The 15,450-nt window shown below is 49.3% G+C and overlaps 1 protein-coding gene and 1 long non-coding RNA gene across 9 annotated transcripts in view; one reads left to right on the top strand and one right to left on the bottom strand.

Moving 5' to 3' along the window:
* LOC141730849 (uncharacterized) overlaps positions 1-5,006 on the top strand; it is a 59,586-nt gene extending 54,580 nt beyond the window's left edge. For all 3 annotated transcript variants that reach the window (XR_012582622.1, XR_012582624.1, XR_012582623.1), the window contains 2 exons: positions 3,429-3,550; positions 4,838-5,006. This is a non-coding gene — a long non-coding RNA (uncharacterized LOC141730849). The remainder of the gene's footprint in view (positions 1-3,428; positions 3,551-4,837) is intronic.
* Positions 5,007-8,089: 3,083 nt separating this feature from the next.
* FGF13 (fibroblast growth factor 13) overlaps positions 8,090-15,450 on the bottom strand; it is a 177,433-nt gene continuing 170,072 nt past the window's right edge. For all 6 annotated transcript variants that reach the window (XM_074551437.1, XM_074551436.1, XM_074551435.1 and 3 more), the window contains 2 exons: positions 9,943-10,141; positions 8,090-9,491 (listed from right to left, as the gene is read on the bottom strand). In XM_074551437.1, coding sequence (XP_074407538.1) covers positions 9,355-9,491; positions 9,943-10,141 — 336 coding nt within the window. In that variant the 3' untranslated portion in view covers positions 8,090-9,354. The remainder of the gene's footprint in view (positions 9,492-9,942; positions 10,142-15,450) is intronic.

Genomic DNA, 15,450 nt, shown 5'->3' with positions numbered 1-15,450 from the left:
CTCCAGTCGTGTTTGTTTATTCTGCATGCAAACTATTAATTAACTTGTCTCTGTGCAGCCCAGTAAGGCAGGGGAGAAACATCATCACTTTATAGATAAGGGGCAAAGGCACAGCAAGATTCAGTCAAGAATGTCAATTACTCTGGGATGTGCAGCCTCAGATGCTCAGGAGCTGATAATCTCTGAGCCCTTGGGATTTATTGCTGGCATTGGAGATGCCCTGGGCACTGCCAGGGCAGGAGTGCAGTGGGCAGCTGCTGCCTGGCCACACTGGGGCCCAAGGCACTGCCAGGGCACAGAGCAGAGCAGCAGGCAGGTGGAAGTGCAGGGAAGCAGAGAGCCCCAGAAGGGGCTGCAAAGCTCCTCTGGTCCAGGTCTCTGGCATGGCAGGGACAGCTCCCTCTGTCCCAGGTGCTCCCAGCCCTGCCCAGCCTGGCCGTGGCACTGCCAGGGATCCAGGGGCAGCTGCTCTGGGCAGGAGAAATGCAGGACAACCCTTTCCATGAAGAAGGCATTCCTAAAATCAGTGTAAACCTCCCTGGTGCAACCTGAGGCCGTTTCCTCCTGTGCTGTTACCTGGGAGAGGAGCTCTCCCCTCGGGTGGCAATGCCCTGCAGATGCCAGGAGCAGGAGCTGACCCTGCCCGGGCAGCACAGCAGCCCATGCAGAGCTGCAGAACAGCCCAGCAGCACAGCTGCACAGCTGCACAGCCATGCTGGGCTCACCAGCCTCCTTGGCTTGCTTCAGGTTATCATTTGCCAGCTCCCAGCCCATAAATGAGGCCTGAGAATGGCAATGGAAACTTTCACTTGCCAAATTCCAAGAGTATTTATATAATTTAATCGATAAATTGCATTGATTTATTTGCACTAAGTAACTCCTTGAGGTCTGGATAATAGAAAAGGGTGTGCATGGTGCTGTACAAACACATCATAAATAAATGCAGCTTGCAAATCAATTGCAAGATATTAATGATTAATCTTCTCATAGTAAAATAATGTGATGTCTTTCCATTATCGATTTAAAAAAAAAAAAATCTGATCTAAGATGTTTCAGAGTCATTTATTTGAGGAAGGCTGCCCTTTAAGGCAGATCTTACACTTTGTAAAAGGTCACAGGGTTTAAATATCATGGTTCCTTACAAAGCAGCCCTCCCTGAGAGGTTTGACAGCACCTTCCTGAGAACACATCATGGTCCTGCTCCAGTGAGAGCTCGGCCACTGAGGCCAGGGCTGGTTCTTGCAGGGGATTTCACCCTCCCACCCTCCTGGGCTGCTGGAGAATGCACAGAGAGCTGTAATGGTCACCCCAAAGCCTGCTGCATTAGCACAGGTGAGGCACAGCACATTTTCCCCATCACAGCCCTGGCTGGCCATTTTCTGAGAGCAGGGAGAGAGCGGGGGACAGAATAATGGAGTTTTACTGCATTTTGTGCTGGCCTCCTGCAGGCAGGAGCCAGAGCAAGGTCTAATGCCAGGTGTGCTGAGCCCAGTGAATCTCCTGTTGAGGCAGGTGAGCCTGGGCTCCGGGCAGCCAGAGCAGAGATCAGCCCCAGTGCTGCAAACCTGGCGCCTGGGATTCCTGCTGGCATTTCATGGAGGCTCCTGCTGCCAAGGCAGATGCCTGGCTCTGTAGGCAGCCCCACTTTCAGTCAGTTTTTCACCACTTTTGAGTCATCATTAATGCCATCCCACTCATGGTTATTCCCAGGCCTACTCTCTCTCTCTCCCAGCACTCTCTTGCACATATACTTTTAATTTCCTTTGACTCTTCTGCTGATTAACCTTTTCCCCAGCTCCTGTCTCATCTTGCCTGGCAAGCTCCATCCAGCTCTGTAATCTCTGTCAGCTGCTTAAACCCCTCTGCATTTCCATGGCAGCCTTCAAGGACTGGAGATCTTTGTGCAGCTTTTAGTGAAGTTCCAGCAGCTGCCTCCTCTCCCTCTGGTTGTGACCAGGGACTGAGTCTGGTTTGCTCTTTGATGCCATTGCTGAGCAATTCTCCTCCCTGCTGGTTCCCCTGCTGCTCAGGGGAGTGTCTGGCTCTTGGAGGATCTTCCACGAGCAAGGCTGGAGGGTTTCCATCTCCTCAGCCTGTGCCAGTTCCCTGCCTTGCCAGGGGATTGCTGTGAGCTCTGAGCCTGCTGCCCAGCTCAGGGGCTCCTGGAGCCTGCTGCTGCTGCCCTGTCCCCAGCAGCTCCCTCCTTCCCTCAGCCTGTTAGCCAGGGACCTTCATATACAGACAGGACCTGCTGGATTCAGCATATCTGTCTGTCTGTCTATCTGTCTGTCTGTCTGTCTATCTATCTATCTATCTATCTATCTATCTATCTATCTATCTATCTATCTCTATCTGTGTCTATCTCTATCTGTGTCTATCTCTATCTATCTGTCTATCTATCTATCTAACCTCTGTGTCTATCTATATCCATCTCTGTCTGTGTATCTATCTCTATCTGTGTATCTATCTATCTATCTATCTATCTATCTATCTATATCTATCTATCTATCTATCTATCTATCTATCTATCTATCTATCTATATCTATCTCTATCTGTGTCTATATCTATCTATCTATCTATCTATCTACAATCTGTGCATGTGTTTATGTGTGTCTATATCTTCTGTGCATATTTGTGTGTGTCTGTGTGTGTATTTAGCAGATTTCAGTGTGCTTAACACATTTTCCTCCTCAGCAGAGCTGAAACCCTGAGTGGGCTGCTGCCTGTCTGATGGAAGGGTTGTGCCTGTGCTGGAAATGGAAGGATGTGTGTGATGGAAGGGCTCTCTCTTTGCTGAGAATGGAAGGGTTCTGCCTGTGCTGGAAATGGAAGGATGTGTGTGATGGAAGGGCTCTCCCTTTGCTGCTGCTCTGGAGCTGGCAAGAGCAGCACCCATAATCCTGAAAGCTCCAGGATTTCCTTGGCTCTTTGCTTTGCTCTGTCCACCCCAATTATTGTGAACGTGAGATGTGCTGATTGAAACTCCCTAGAAAAATCTCATTATGTTATCTAATGCAAAACCTTTGGGGTTAATGTAAAATAATTTCACCAGCTCTGTGGCAGGTGGGTTCTCAAGTGTTGCCACTACTTCCAAATGCAGTAATTGTTCTTTTAAATTAAGAAAGTAAAAAAACCCCACACCTTTAAACAGCAATGAAAGTTCTGCTTTTGTTTAACAACAAAAGAAGTTTAATTTTTAAAGATTACTCTATATTATTACCTTGCTTAATTATCAGATGGAATGGTTGGATGAGCAGACAATTAAAAACAAGGAGAAGCTCAGAAGGAAAAGTTCATCAGTATATTAGAGAGACAATGGGGGAAAGTAAAACTATTTCAAGTACCATTTGAAGGAACCCATTTGGGAAGAAACCAGGATTAATTAAGTTTTGAAGCAGTTGATTTTGTTATCTAAAATATTTCCTAGATTAACTGTTGCACAGTCATGCACGAGGCAATGTCCAAGGTTCTTCAGCAGCAGAGGGAGATGCTGGTGCAGATAAAGGTTCTTCAAGGCAGCAGGGAGCTCCATCCTGAGCAGGGTCTGTGGTGAGTTCTGGGGCTCTCTGGGGTCCCTGAGCTCTGAGCAGGGCTCTGGGCTTGCCCTGTGTGCCTCCTGTGCCCTGTGTGCCTCCTGTGCCCTGTGTGCCCTCCTGTGCCTGTGTGCCCCCCTGTGTGCCCCCTGTGCCCTGTGTGCCCCCTGTGCCTGTGTACCCTCCTGTGCCCTGTGTACCCTCCTGTGCCCTGTGTGCCCTCCTGTGCCCTGTGTGCCCCCTGTGTGCCCTCCTGTGCCTGTGTGCTCCCCTGTGTGCCCCCCTGTGTGCCCTCCTGTGCCCTGTGTGCCCCCCTGTGCCTGTGTGCTCCCCTGTGTGCCCCCCTGTGTGCCCTCCTGTGCCCTGTGTGCCCCCCTGTGTGCCCTCCTGTGCCTGTGCCAGGCTGCAGCTCTGCCTGCTGCCCTGCCTGAGCTGCTGCTGCAGCTCCCCGTGCCCAATGTGCCCCTGCCCAGCCCTGGCCTGCAGCTCCTCTGCCTTCCCTTCCCTGGCCTTGCCTTGTCCCCCAGGAGAGGGAAATCCCTCCCTGGTGCTCTGACACAGCTGTGCTGGGACCTGTGACCCTGCCCTGGGTATGAGACAGCTCAGGGAGGGTGTGACAGCCAGGGCTGAGCCTGGCACATGAGAGCACCATCTGCCCTCCAGCCGCTGCATTTGGGGCAGTCTGGCCAAACAGAACTGGGGAAAAGCCAGGCCTACGAGTGCTTGAAAGTAATTTTCCATACGTGGTATAAAAGACTCTTAAATTTCAAATCATTAATAATGATCTTTGAAGGGAACCCTGGAAGCTGTCTCCTAATTCCTGATGAAATAGAATAATTTATTACATCAATTTTTCTGATTAATGTAAAATGTGTTTCAAATTTGGGTTTTCCTTTAATATTTCAACATTTCCTTGAGAGGAGCTGCAGAAGGTGACTGAGTGTCCCCCAGACTGATGTGGTGTGTCCTCAAAGCAGGGTGAGATCTGCCACTGGAGCTGGGCAGCAATAATAAAACCATTGTACAGCAGCAAACCCAGCTCATTTCAGGACCTGCTCTCCAGAAGGCATGAACAGCTCTGCTCACTCATGCCTGGGGAGAGAGTGTCTTAAAATCTTACTCCATGAACTGCAAATTTTTTGTTGTCAAGGACACGTCCCCAGAAATTTCTGAAAAAAGGCCAAGGCTGGAGTCACTCGAGGTAAATTGCATGGCAATTTATCTTTTCCCTAAAAAATGAATTTATTTTAAATAGGCTTTCTACTGTACTTATATGTAATTTTTGTCTTGGTATTACATCCAGGAGGAAAGTGAGCTGCAGCATTTAGAGCAGCCATTCTCTGGGCTGGTAAAACATCTCACTTTGTGCTGAGGCCACAGAAACTGGAACACCCATCGTGGCTGCTCTCGGGCTGACCACTCCAGCTGCCCTCTCTGGTTCAGGAGGACAGGGAAAGGAGAATTTTAATCCTGAGGGTTAAAAGAAAGGTAAGCCATGTCCATGTCCCAGGGAAAGGTAAGCCATGGTGTGGTACTGCTGCTGCTGGAGCAGAGAGCCCTTATAAAGTCTGCAGTGCTAAAAACCAGAGCCAAGACAGGAGAGTTTGTTTAAGAGAGAATCATTTATTAGAAGATAGGAGGTTGTTACGTACAGATTCTGTCCTGCAAAAGTGTCCTGGTCAAGGATATGTCAGGGAGAACAAACCCCATGGAGCTGGCCCTGCTCTCACACAGAGATACTCAGACACAGCAGAGCTCTGCCAGGCCTGGCTGCCCCTGGGCTCAGCTGGGAGAGCCTGGGCACCACAGCATGCCTGGGTGTGCCACGGTGTCCCTGGGTGTGCCACGGTGTCCCTGGGTGTGCCATGGCACCCCTGGGTGTGCCACAGCCTCCCTGGGTGTGCCACAGCGTTCCTGGGTGTGCCACGGTGTCCCTGGGTGTGCCACAGCCTCCCTGGGTGTGCCACAGCCTCCCTGTGGGAGCCACAGCATGCCTGGGTGTGCCACAGCGTCCCTGGGTGTGCCACAGCATCCCTGGGTGTGCCACGGTGTCCCTGGGTGTGCCACAGCATCCCTGGGTGTGCCACGGTGTCCCTGGGTGTGCCACAGCATCCCTGGGTGTTCCACAGCACCCCTGGGTGTGCCACAGCATCCCTGAGCTAGCAGGAGGGTTTGCAGGGGGCTGGGGCTGCAGGAGGGGCTGCAGGAGGGGCTGGGGGTGCAGGGGGGCTGCAGGGGCTCTGCTCCTCCCTGGGCACAGCCCAGGCTGGCACTTGGCAGTGAGCTGCTTCCATCGTGCCAGCGAGGGACGGGCTGAGCAAGAGGCCACGGAGACACAACCATGCTGAGGTAGCATGAGGAAAATCACACTGAGACGCCACAAAGGTGTCTGTGCTACAGAGAGAGCTCTCCCCTCTCTGGCCCAGCCCCAAAGCAGGCCAGCAGCAGGGGCAGAGGAGGCAGCTGTGCCAGGGGCTGCCAAGGCAGCAGGGAGGGCTGTGCTCCTGCCTGCAGGGCTGCCCTGCTCTGGCCTGGGCAGGGTTTCCGTGCCAGCCCTGCGTGCTCGGGGCTCTGCAGGTGAAGCCCAGCTGTGTCAGACGCTGCTGGAGGGGCAGGCACTGACAAGGGGCAGCTGAAGGCATCCCCACCCCGGCAATGCCAGGAGGGCCCAGGACCCCGTTGTGCAGGTGCTCAGCGCTCACAGGAGCTGTGGGCTCGGAGCCAGCGCAGCCCCTGGGCTTTCCCTCACGCCAGGTGTGCATCTCCCTGCGCTCTGCCCCGCTGTGGCACAGCACAGCAGCTTCACCACTGCCTCTGTGCTCTGACAGACCAGCGTCCAAACTGACATCTCCCCAGCACTTAGCAGGTTTCTCAAAGGAAGGTATTATCCAGAAGAAAATCTGTGTAACTTTCTAATTTATGCGTGCTGAAATATTCCCCAAGGACATCCCACACTTAGTTGAAGGGCAGAGATGATCCAGACCCCCTGAGTTATCAGAACCTCTGGAGCAATCGTGACCACATCTTCAGTTTTTGAAGGATTTCTGCAGTGCTGGATGTGCTCCTGCTCTTCACCCTGTGGAAAGGGGTGAGCTGGGGAAGCCTGGCCCCTCTAAGAGCAGGCCAGAGCTCTTCACTTCCTATTTGCCATGAAACAACAAACCTGGAGGTTTGATCTGAAACAATCTCCTCCCCTCTCAGCCCTGACCTTGAAGCTGGTTTAATTCCAGCTCGGTCAGGGGGGAGGAACACAGAGCAGACAACAAAACATCTCACTTGCTTTTCAGCCTAACATTTAGGGGCACATTTTGCCTCCATTCTTCAGCCACCCAGGATGAAAACTTGTCCCTGCTAGGACTTCTTGGAACACCCTGACAAATGAAGCTCCCCTGTCAGAGCTGCCTGGATGCTGCAGAAAGCAAAGCTTTCCTGGAAAGGTTTTCTGCAGAGAGAAAAGGCAGGAGAGAGGGATGCTCTTCCCCCAGGTGTGCTGAGCATCCCCAGGTGTGCTGAGTATTCTCCAGGAGTGCTGAGCATCCCCAGGTGTGCTGAGCGTTCCCCAGGAGTGCTGAGCATTCCCAGGTGTGCTGAGCATCCCCAGGTGTGCTGAGTATTCTCCAGGAGTGCTGAGCATCCCCCAGGTGTGCTGAGCATCCCCAGGAGTGCTGAGCATCCCCCAGGTGTGCTGAGCATCCCCAGGAGTGCTGAGCATTCCCAGGGGTGCTGAGCCTCCCCCAGGAGTGCTGAGCATCCCCAGGTGTGCTGAGCGTTCCCCAGGAGTGCTGAGCATTCCCAGGTGTGCTGAGCATCCCCAGGTGTGCTGAGTATTCTCCAGGAGTGCTGAGCATCCCCCAGGTGTGCTGAGCATCCCCCAGGTGTGCTGAGTATCCCCAGGAGTGCTGAGCATCCCCCAGGTGTGCTGAGCATCCCCAGGTGTGCTGAGCATCCCCCAGGTGTGCTGAGCATCCCCAGGAGTGCTGAGCATTCCCAGGGGTGCTGAGCCTCCCCCAGGAGTGCTGAGCATCCCCAGGAGTGCTGAGCATCCCCAGGAGTGCTGAGCATCCCCAGGAGTGCTGAGCATCCCCAGGTGTGCTGAGCATTCTCCAGGTGTGCTGAGCATCCCCAGGTGTGCTGAGCATCCCCAGGTGTGCTGAGCATTCCCCAGCAGAGCTGGAGCTGCCAGAGGGGCACACAGGGAGCAGGGGGGGTTCAGGGCAGCTCTGGGGCCAGCAGCAAAGCTCAGCACAGCTCAGCACAGCTCAGCTCAGCACAGCTCAGGGCTCATTCCCAAGGCCTGGGGACACCAAGTGTGGCTGTGTTTGAGTATCTCAGCTGGGCACATGCAGGACCAGCTCTGACAGTGCCCAAAACCAAAGAGAGTCTGAATTTCTGTATGTATGGCGTTACAGGGAATGACCTTCACACAGAAAGATTTTGAACATTAATTACAATTAATTTTGAACATTTTGTAACTTTATAATTTAATTGCCAACCCTTTTCCCTTCAAATTAACCATGGATGTACAGCATACAATCAAAGAAGCTTTTTTAAAAAGTACATCTTAATATAAATAGTTTATTCAGTGCATGGTTGTGTATACAACAAATAATAAACAACTTTTTTGTACCAGGCAGAAAGCTGCCTGCACAGAACTAATTCAGTTTTGGAGCACAGAATCCAACGATGATTAATGCACAAAATCTGACACATCATGCAACTCTATGCCAATATTCCAACTTTCTCCCATGCAACAGACATGATGACCTAAATGGAAACCTAACTACAATTTTTAAAGGATTGTTTCCAATAGCAGTATAAGTATATGTTGTTTAGGGGTAACCTGTCCTAACGCTTCCTCCTACACAATACTCACGTGCCCGTTACAGTGAAAGGACTTTTACAAATAAGACGTTTCTTATAAAAAAATTAAGTCACCTTAATTCCACAGTTTCTGTCTTTAGAAAAGAAGCCACAACGATAGTTTAACATGACACACAAAATGGAATTAAGAGAAATCTACACTGGAGGATAATTTTATCCCTTTCTGTTAACTTCCACTCGGGATGACAAAACAACTCAATTCCTACAGACTGGGGTTAGCACAAGAACTTTACCAGAAACTACAAATCTATAAAAATTTATATTTCATTGTGTTTAAAACCACAAGAACACTGTTTGCTTGAGCCTGAGACACCAACTCTCAGTTCCAACCCTGAATTTTGAATTATTTTTTTTAAAGACATAGCTTTAAAGACCCATTGGAGTTCAGAAATCAAAAAGTTGCACTATTCCAAATTAAAGGATATATTTTTTTTATCAAGCCTTAGATATAAAACGGTAAGCCAAGGAAACAACAGAGTTTACGTATTTGTTTTTTGTTTGCCCCTATAAAACATACAAGCATTAAAATTTCCTTTGAAGAGCAAAAGTGGTCTTTTTCTGAGTTGGAAAGCAAATTCTTATCAGCAGTGAATGCTGTGAAATGTTTTTGTTTCGTTTTCCACAAAGCATAGGAGAGAGAGAGAAAAAGAGAGAAAGAAAAAGTGAGAGAGAGAAAGAGCTGGACATTTCTTCTCGGAGGCTTTCCCACAGCTGTGTCTGCTGCTGTCCAACTGCCTTGTGGTGTGCACAAGCACATTCTACATGCCTGGGGGTTATCCTCTGCCAACCAGAAGATCTAATGGCTGATAAACGGGTGACCTATGCGAGCTGGTGCCGTGTCCTGGGCACCTGAGGGCTTGGATGAAAGACTGCGAGTAAGAATTCAACTGCATCCAGAGGTAAGGTTCTTTAGAGAGCACTTGGCTGGCCTCAACCTGGCTACGTGGACTCGTTCTGGCTCATGGATTTACCCCCGTTTAGCACTCCTGAAACGCTTCTGCTCTTTGTTGGGGTCCCACTTCCAGACCTGGAGAACTCTGTGAGATCGTGGAGGGAAGGCTCTTTGTACATGGCCACTGCAAGGCAAGAGAGAGCAGAACGTGAGCACAGCTGGGCTGGGCAAAGCCCAGCTCTGGCAGGCCGGCATTGCTCAGCCACCTGCAAGGCAAGGAGAGAAACACCAGGGCAGGGAGACCCCCTCCATTTCCAACACTCCCCGAGAACCTCTGAGACCCTCCTGGATGGACATTTCACTGAAGGGGAAAACCACTCCTCCCTCTCCCATGCACTTACACAGCCCTGCAGCACAGAGCTAAGCTGACAAAAATCAGCGTTTCCTTACAAACAGAGAAGAAGCACTGTCAGTGGTTGTGATTTAACCTGTTGGAACTTTGCTGAGACAAACACCACATTACAGAACATTACACTCCTGTTATGTAAGCAGCTGGACACGTCAAATATACATGCACAGGAATTAAACACAGCACAGTATCTGTTCAGATAAATGGAGCAAACCCAAGCAATTACCTTTTAAGGGTTTTGGAAGAAAGTGTGCTGCAGGTTTATTTTTCTTCACGTGATTTCCTTTCATTATTTCTCCTTCTTTGTTAAGACCCAAATACCAACCCCGGCCAGACTGTTGCTGTCTGTAGATCATTGAGGAATATGTCACATAGTAGTTTTCAAATACTGATTCTTTGAACTTGCATTCAGGTGTAAAATGCTCCTGTAAGAAAGCAACAGATCAATATGTGCAAATCTCACATCAGTTAATGAAAAAACATCCAACATCCACTGCTTTCTGAATGGTTAGAAGTCATACCTCTCATCCTCAACCATCCAGTTATGAAACATGGGTCCTACAAGTATTAACAAAGGAGTAACACAATTTGAAACCTGTGAAATGATGCTGTGAGCAGCTCTAAGTAGACTGTAATAAGATCTGTGTGAAGGATGAGTAAAAAGTCAGAGGATTTATTGATTGGGGCAGCTAATGGATGTCAGGCAGACAGCAGCAGTGGTGCAGCCCTGCAGGCAGGAGAGCCCAGGGGGAGCTTTGGGCATCAATGCTGCCCTCAGCTGAGTGGGCACAGGGGCAGGGCAGAGCCAACAGGCAGCACTAAATGGTTTCTCTCCCTAACCCCAACAGCCCTGGCTCCTTCGGCCTTTGGACGCCACAAGTCCTGGCCCCATCTCACCTGTGCACTCTGAAATATGAAAGGGTTTGGTCTCTGTTACCACCTCAGCTGTGCCTCAGTGTGCACGTCAGGGCAGCCAGATGTTTGCTGCCCCTTGTGAAGGCAGCCAGCTGCAGGGGAGCTGCCCTCGTGCTCACAGTACCCCACAGAGGCGTGAAAGGAAGGAGAAAAATGGTGCTTGTATAATGATTGTAATTTTGACTTTAAAATACCACAGGAAATTAAATGTTTCAGGAGCTTAAGATATTCTTATCTAGTTTCTAAAATATTCTCATGTGAGAAAAGGATGGTATTAAAAAAATAGAAACCCACCACTCTGCATTTTCTGCACATCTTTTGCCATTTTGTCTTTACAAGAGAAAGAAAAAAGCTCCCATTCTCTGATAGGCATTTGCTTCAACAAAGAATGTGAAGCAAGCAATTTTCTTCTTTTTTTCTTTTAAGCTAATTGGTTGTTATTTAGTTAATTGACAATTGGTTTCAATTGCTGTCAAACAGGGACAGTCGTTGCATTTTTGTAAGATCTCTGCATAAAAGCCTTCCCTCACTGTTCTCTGCCCAGCACCAGCCATGGTAACAAAGACTATTGCAAGGGTATCATCCAATTAGCAGCAAAATGGAAAACTGCAGTGCTCCCACTGGCAGATGATGGTTTATGTACAGTAATTTGGAGCTGTTTTGGGTACAAAAGGCCTGATTGTACACAGCAGCAGAGGGTCAGACTGCAAACAGAACCCCAACATTTCCTCTGGGGCTCTCAGGTTCACCTCAGAGTGAGCAGCAGCCCTGCAGGAGCTGGATCCGCTTGACAAACAGAAACACACCTCTCCATAACACCCCCGGTTACCAGAGCCCCTCACCCCTGGGCTGGCAGAGTCCGTGCCCTTTCCAAGGCTGGCACATTCCCTGCCAGGTGTTTGTGCCCCAGAGCAGAGCCCCTCATCCCTGGGCTGGCAGAGCCCCTTTTTTGGGTGCCCTTTCTGCAGGCTGGCACCTGCAGCTCAGCAAGGTGCCCTGGCATCCCCTGCCCAGCCCCAGGGGCTCTGCCTGCCCCTGGCAGCCCCCGGGCAGCTGCCCAGCCCTGCAGGCAGGCTCTGAGCGAGTGAGGAGGGGCAGCACGGGGCATCCCAGGGCACGTGGATTTCTCTGAGCCTGGCAATGCCAGCCCTCCTGCGCACGGGCAGCACTTCCATCAGCACACAGCTCAGGGTACAGAGCAGAGCAGACTGGCCATCATGCCATCTCTGCTGTGAATTCTGTACCAATCCACTGAGCAAGAGCTTGCTCAAGGAGAGGGCTGAGCCCCAGTTAACACCAACACTTCCCAGCTCACACAGCCAAGCCCAGGGAGGATTTATAAACACAAGTGTTCCATTCCAAGGCCAGGTTTTCCCTGTCTCTCAGCTGTCCTTTCAGTCCATCCTTGCAATGAAAACAATGCCAATGAGTTCTGGAAAGTCCAGTGGTATGGATACATTATTACACAAAACAGATGAAAAGAATTCTTTCTGTGAAACAGTATTTCCATCTCTGCTTACCTCAAAAGTCACAGATGATGGCACCTAAATGACAATAACACTAACAATAAACTGCAGTCACTCAAGCCCCTCGCACATCCACCCTTAATTCTGAATGAATGAATGAATAAATAAAAGGGAAAAGACAGTCCTGGATTCTCTGTAGTCATGACTCAGCCACGCTCAAGCAAGCAGGAAAATGAACTGTCAGGGGCTGCTTCTTGGTTTTGAGCTGATCAGCTGAACTACTGAAAGGTTCCTTCATGAACAAACCTGTACCTGCATTGAACATGTGAAAAATAATTAAAAGTAATAATTTGGTGTATGATAATATGGAAAAAAGGCCTTGTGGCCTTTTTTATACACTTAAGAGTAGCTGTATTTCCAGACCGCTGACTAGATTACATCTAAAATAATTCAGGTTTCATTACAGAATGGCAAGCCTGAAAGCTAAAATATAATAAAAGCCAATCTGGAATTCTTCCTGCTCTGTTTGTGCAGAAGACATATCTGAGGCCAAAACCCCTCCAAATCATCAGCCATCACAGCCACCCACCCTGCAGGACTGCATGTTCATGATTCTGCATTCCCAATGAGCCTGGAGCAGGAGTTCACCCTCCCAGGACCCACGAGGGGCACTGGGTGTAAGGAAGGAGTTCAGAGCCCCTTGCTGGGAGGCTCATGCTCAGAACAGGGGCAGGAGAAGGTGTTTGCTCTCTGCCCTTTACTGCATCCTGAATTTGCACTGTGGATACCATCAGCAGGGCCACCACCCAATTCTTCCAGTCGTGAGGGCAGGACTGGGTTTGTTTGATGTTTCTCCCACCACAGGTCGAATATCCTGCAGCAGGATATTAAAACAATCCCAGATTGTTCAAATATTGTTCTGGGATTGTTCAATCCCAGATAGAACAAACCCTACAGCAGTTTATTAGAACAATCACAGATTTTGTTCAGATGGACTTAGTGCTAGAGGCATGAGTAAACAGCAAGAAGAGAAAATTGAACTTTGAAAAGTATTCAAGAAAAGTATTGTGTACTTGGGAAACTTGGAAAATGTTCTTATATACTGAGCATGTAATTATATTCCTTGTGATCAATGACTATGTCTGTGTACAGGATTTATCCTTTATTTTCTCCACTTAATGAAAATTGGATTTTTTTCCCTCCACATCCCAATTTCTTTCAGAACTATAATGTAGCCCAGGATTCCATTTTATAATCATGAATTTTTGAAGGAGCCTCGTTAGGGCTCCAGAGTAGTGATTTTCTGCACCAGTGAGCCTGCCTTTTTTTATTAACAGAGATTGATTTTCCCCATCTTGGCATGTGAAGTTCCAGGGTGTATCCTCTGGACCATCACCCTGTAATGTGCAGTGCTATCAGCAGCACAGATGGGAACCCTTCAGCTTTCCTGTTATCAGGAGGAACAGCTTTTATGTCCCCAGTGTGAGCAGTGTGAGAAGCTGGGATTTCCTGAGCCCCAGAAGCCATTTGCTGCAGCAATGGAAAATGACAATTACCTTCCAGCAATGCATTTTGTGTCAGCAGCACACTTGCACAGACAGGTCCCAGCCCACGGGGCTGTCCTTGCTGCTGGAGTTCTCCTGTTCTGAGGGTCCTGGTGATGCAGGGGGAGCAGCTCCTGCTCTGCATGCCCAGGGCCCGGGGGCTCTTTGGGACCGTGACTGTCCCCAGCACAGCACAGACACCTTTTCCAGAAGGCTCTGGGGGCTTTTGGGACAGCTCAGAGCATCCCTCTGGCCATGCCCCTTGCAGGTGAGTGTTCACAGGTCCTGCAGGTAGCCCAAAGCCCTCAGGAGGGCTGGCAGGCTGAACTAACTGCTACAGACAAACTACCAGCTGGTTTGGGGAATGATTCCCCTGGAGTTCACTTCAAGGTATGCCACAGACGTACCTAGGCCAAGGTGTGGCCATACAACCACAGAAGGAAGAAAATTAGATCAAAAATTATACAGAGAAGAGACACTGAATTTACTCAAGAAAACAACTTAATGACAGGAGTGATAGGGAGGCAAAGCCTTCTGGAGAGTGATCCCAAACAACTCCACAGAATGGATTTTCCTTATTGCTAGTGCAATGAGCAGGAATTTATCAAGTGAAACACAAACATCAGTGGTGTGTAAAATTATTTAGTGCAAAGCTTCTGTGAAGAGTACAATGGAGCCCAAGGAAGCAGCTGGATAACCAGGTTCTCCAGAGAAAGATTTCAGGTTGTCACTAGCTATTCTCTGAATACATGAGAAAAGCACTGAAAAGAGCCTCTAATGATTCCCTTGACATCATTCCTTCACACAGCAAACCAAATGCACAAATTCAGGGGAAAATGCCCACAATGAGCTGAAGTAGAAAACATATTAATTACAAATACAGAGATTCAGAGGTGTGAATTCTGTTCATTACTCTTTTTCTACCCTTATCAGTGACTCAGTTGAGCAAAAGTCTCCCTCTTTGCCAGGTTTTTCAGTGGCCTTGAGGCCCATCAATAACCAACTATTTAAAGCTGGGTGCGTCACCTCAGTGCACTCTGCCCGTCAGGATGTGCTGCTGGAGAGCCAAGGGAAACACAGAGACTGTAAACAAGGCTGAATTTAACTGAGACAGGAACTATGCAGAATCATGTTATTGCTCCCTTGTCTTTTGGTGATGCTTCACTGTACAGCTGTGCTGATTAACCAAAGCATTCCTTAACTGGGGCAGGAGAACTAAGGCATGACACATACAGAAGGAAGGCACTCTTCTGATTGCTGCAGGGGAAATTAATCCTGCTGGGAAAAAACCTGTAATGGGGCTTAAAACTTCTGCAAGATGCCCAGGAATCCACCTCAGAGAAGTGACACACAGGTCCCTGTCCTAATCCATCCCACCAAGCTTTGACATACGATTTACTTGGTGTGAAGAAGGACAGAAGACCCACTTTACCCCACGTTCTTCTCTTCTGCATCATGCTTACCTTGATGATGCTGGAAGCATTATAGAGGGAAACCTCTGTCATTATCTGAATGATCAAGTCTTATTTTAATCCATTCCAATGCTTGCCCCCACGCAATTTCAATTTCTGCAGCTTTAGGAGGAGCACTCAGGTCACTGAGGCCCCCAGGCAGCTGCAGCAGGGGCCTCTGTGTGCAGGTATCAGTGTGGAACACACACCTGAGCCCACTTGAGCATCACTCCAGCAGCCTTGGGGCTGCGCCAGCTGCTGAATCCTGCTCCCACTGAAAACTACCAGAGAACTCCCTTTTCCTCTCAGCAGGCTCTCAGTTCTCCCCAGAGCAGCCAATGCTTTTCATAATTTTCCT

Source organism: Zonotrichia albicollis, chromosome 14, assembly GCF_047830755.1.
Source record: "Zonotrichia albicollis isolate bZonAlb1 chromosome 14, bZonAlb1.hap1, whole genome shotgun sequence".
Classification (NCBI taxonomy): domain Eukaryota; kingdom Metazoa; phylum Chordata; class Aves; order Passeriformes; family Passerellidae; genus Zonotrichia; species Zonotrichia albicollis.
Note: the sequence above shows the minus strand (reverse complement) of the source record. Positions and strands in the feature narration are given on the sequence as shown.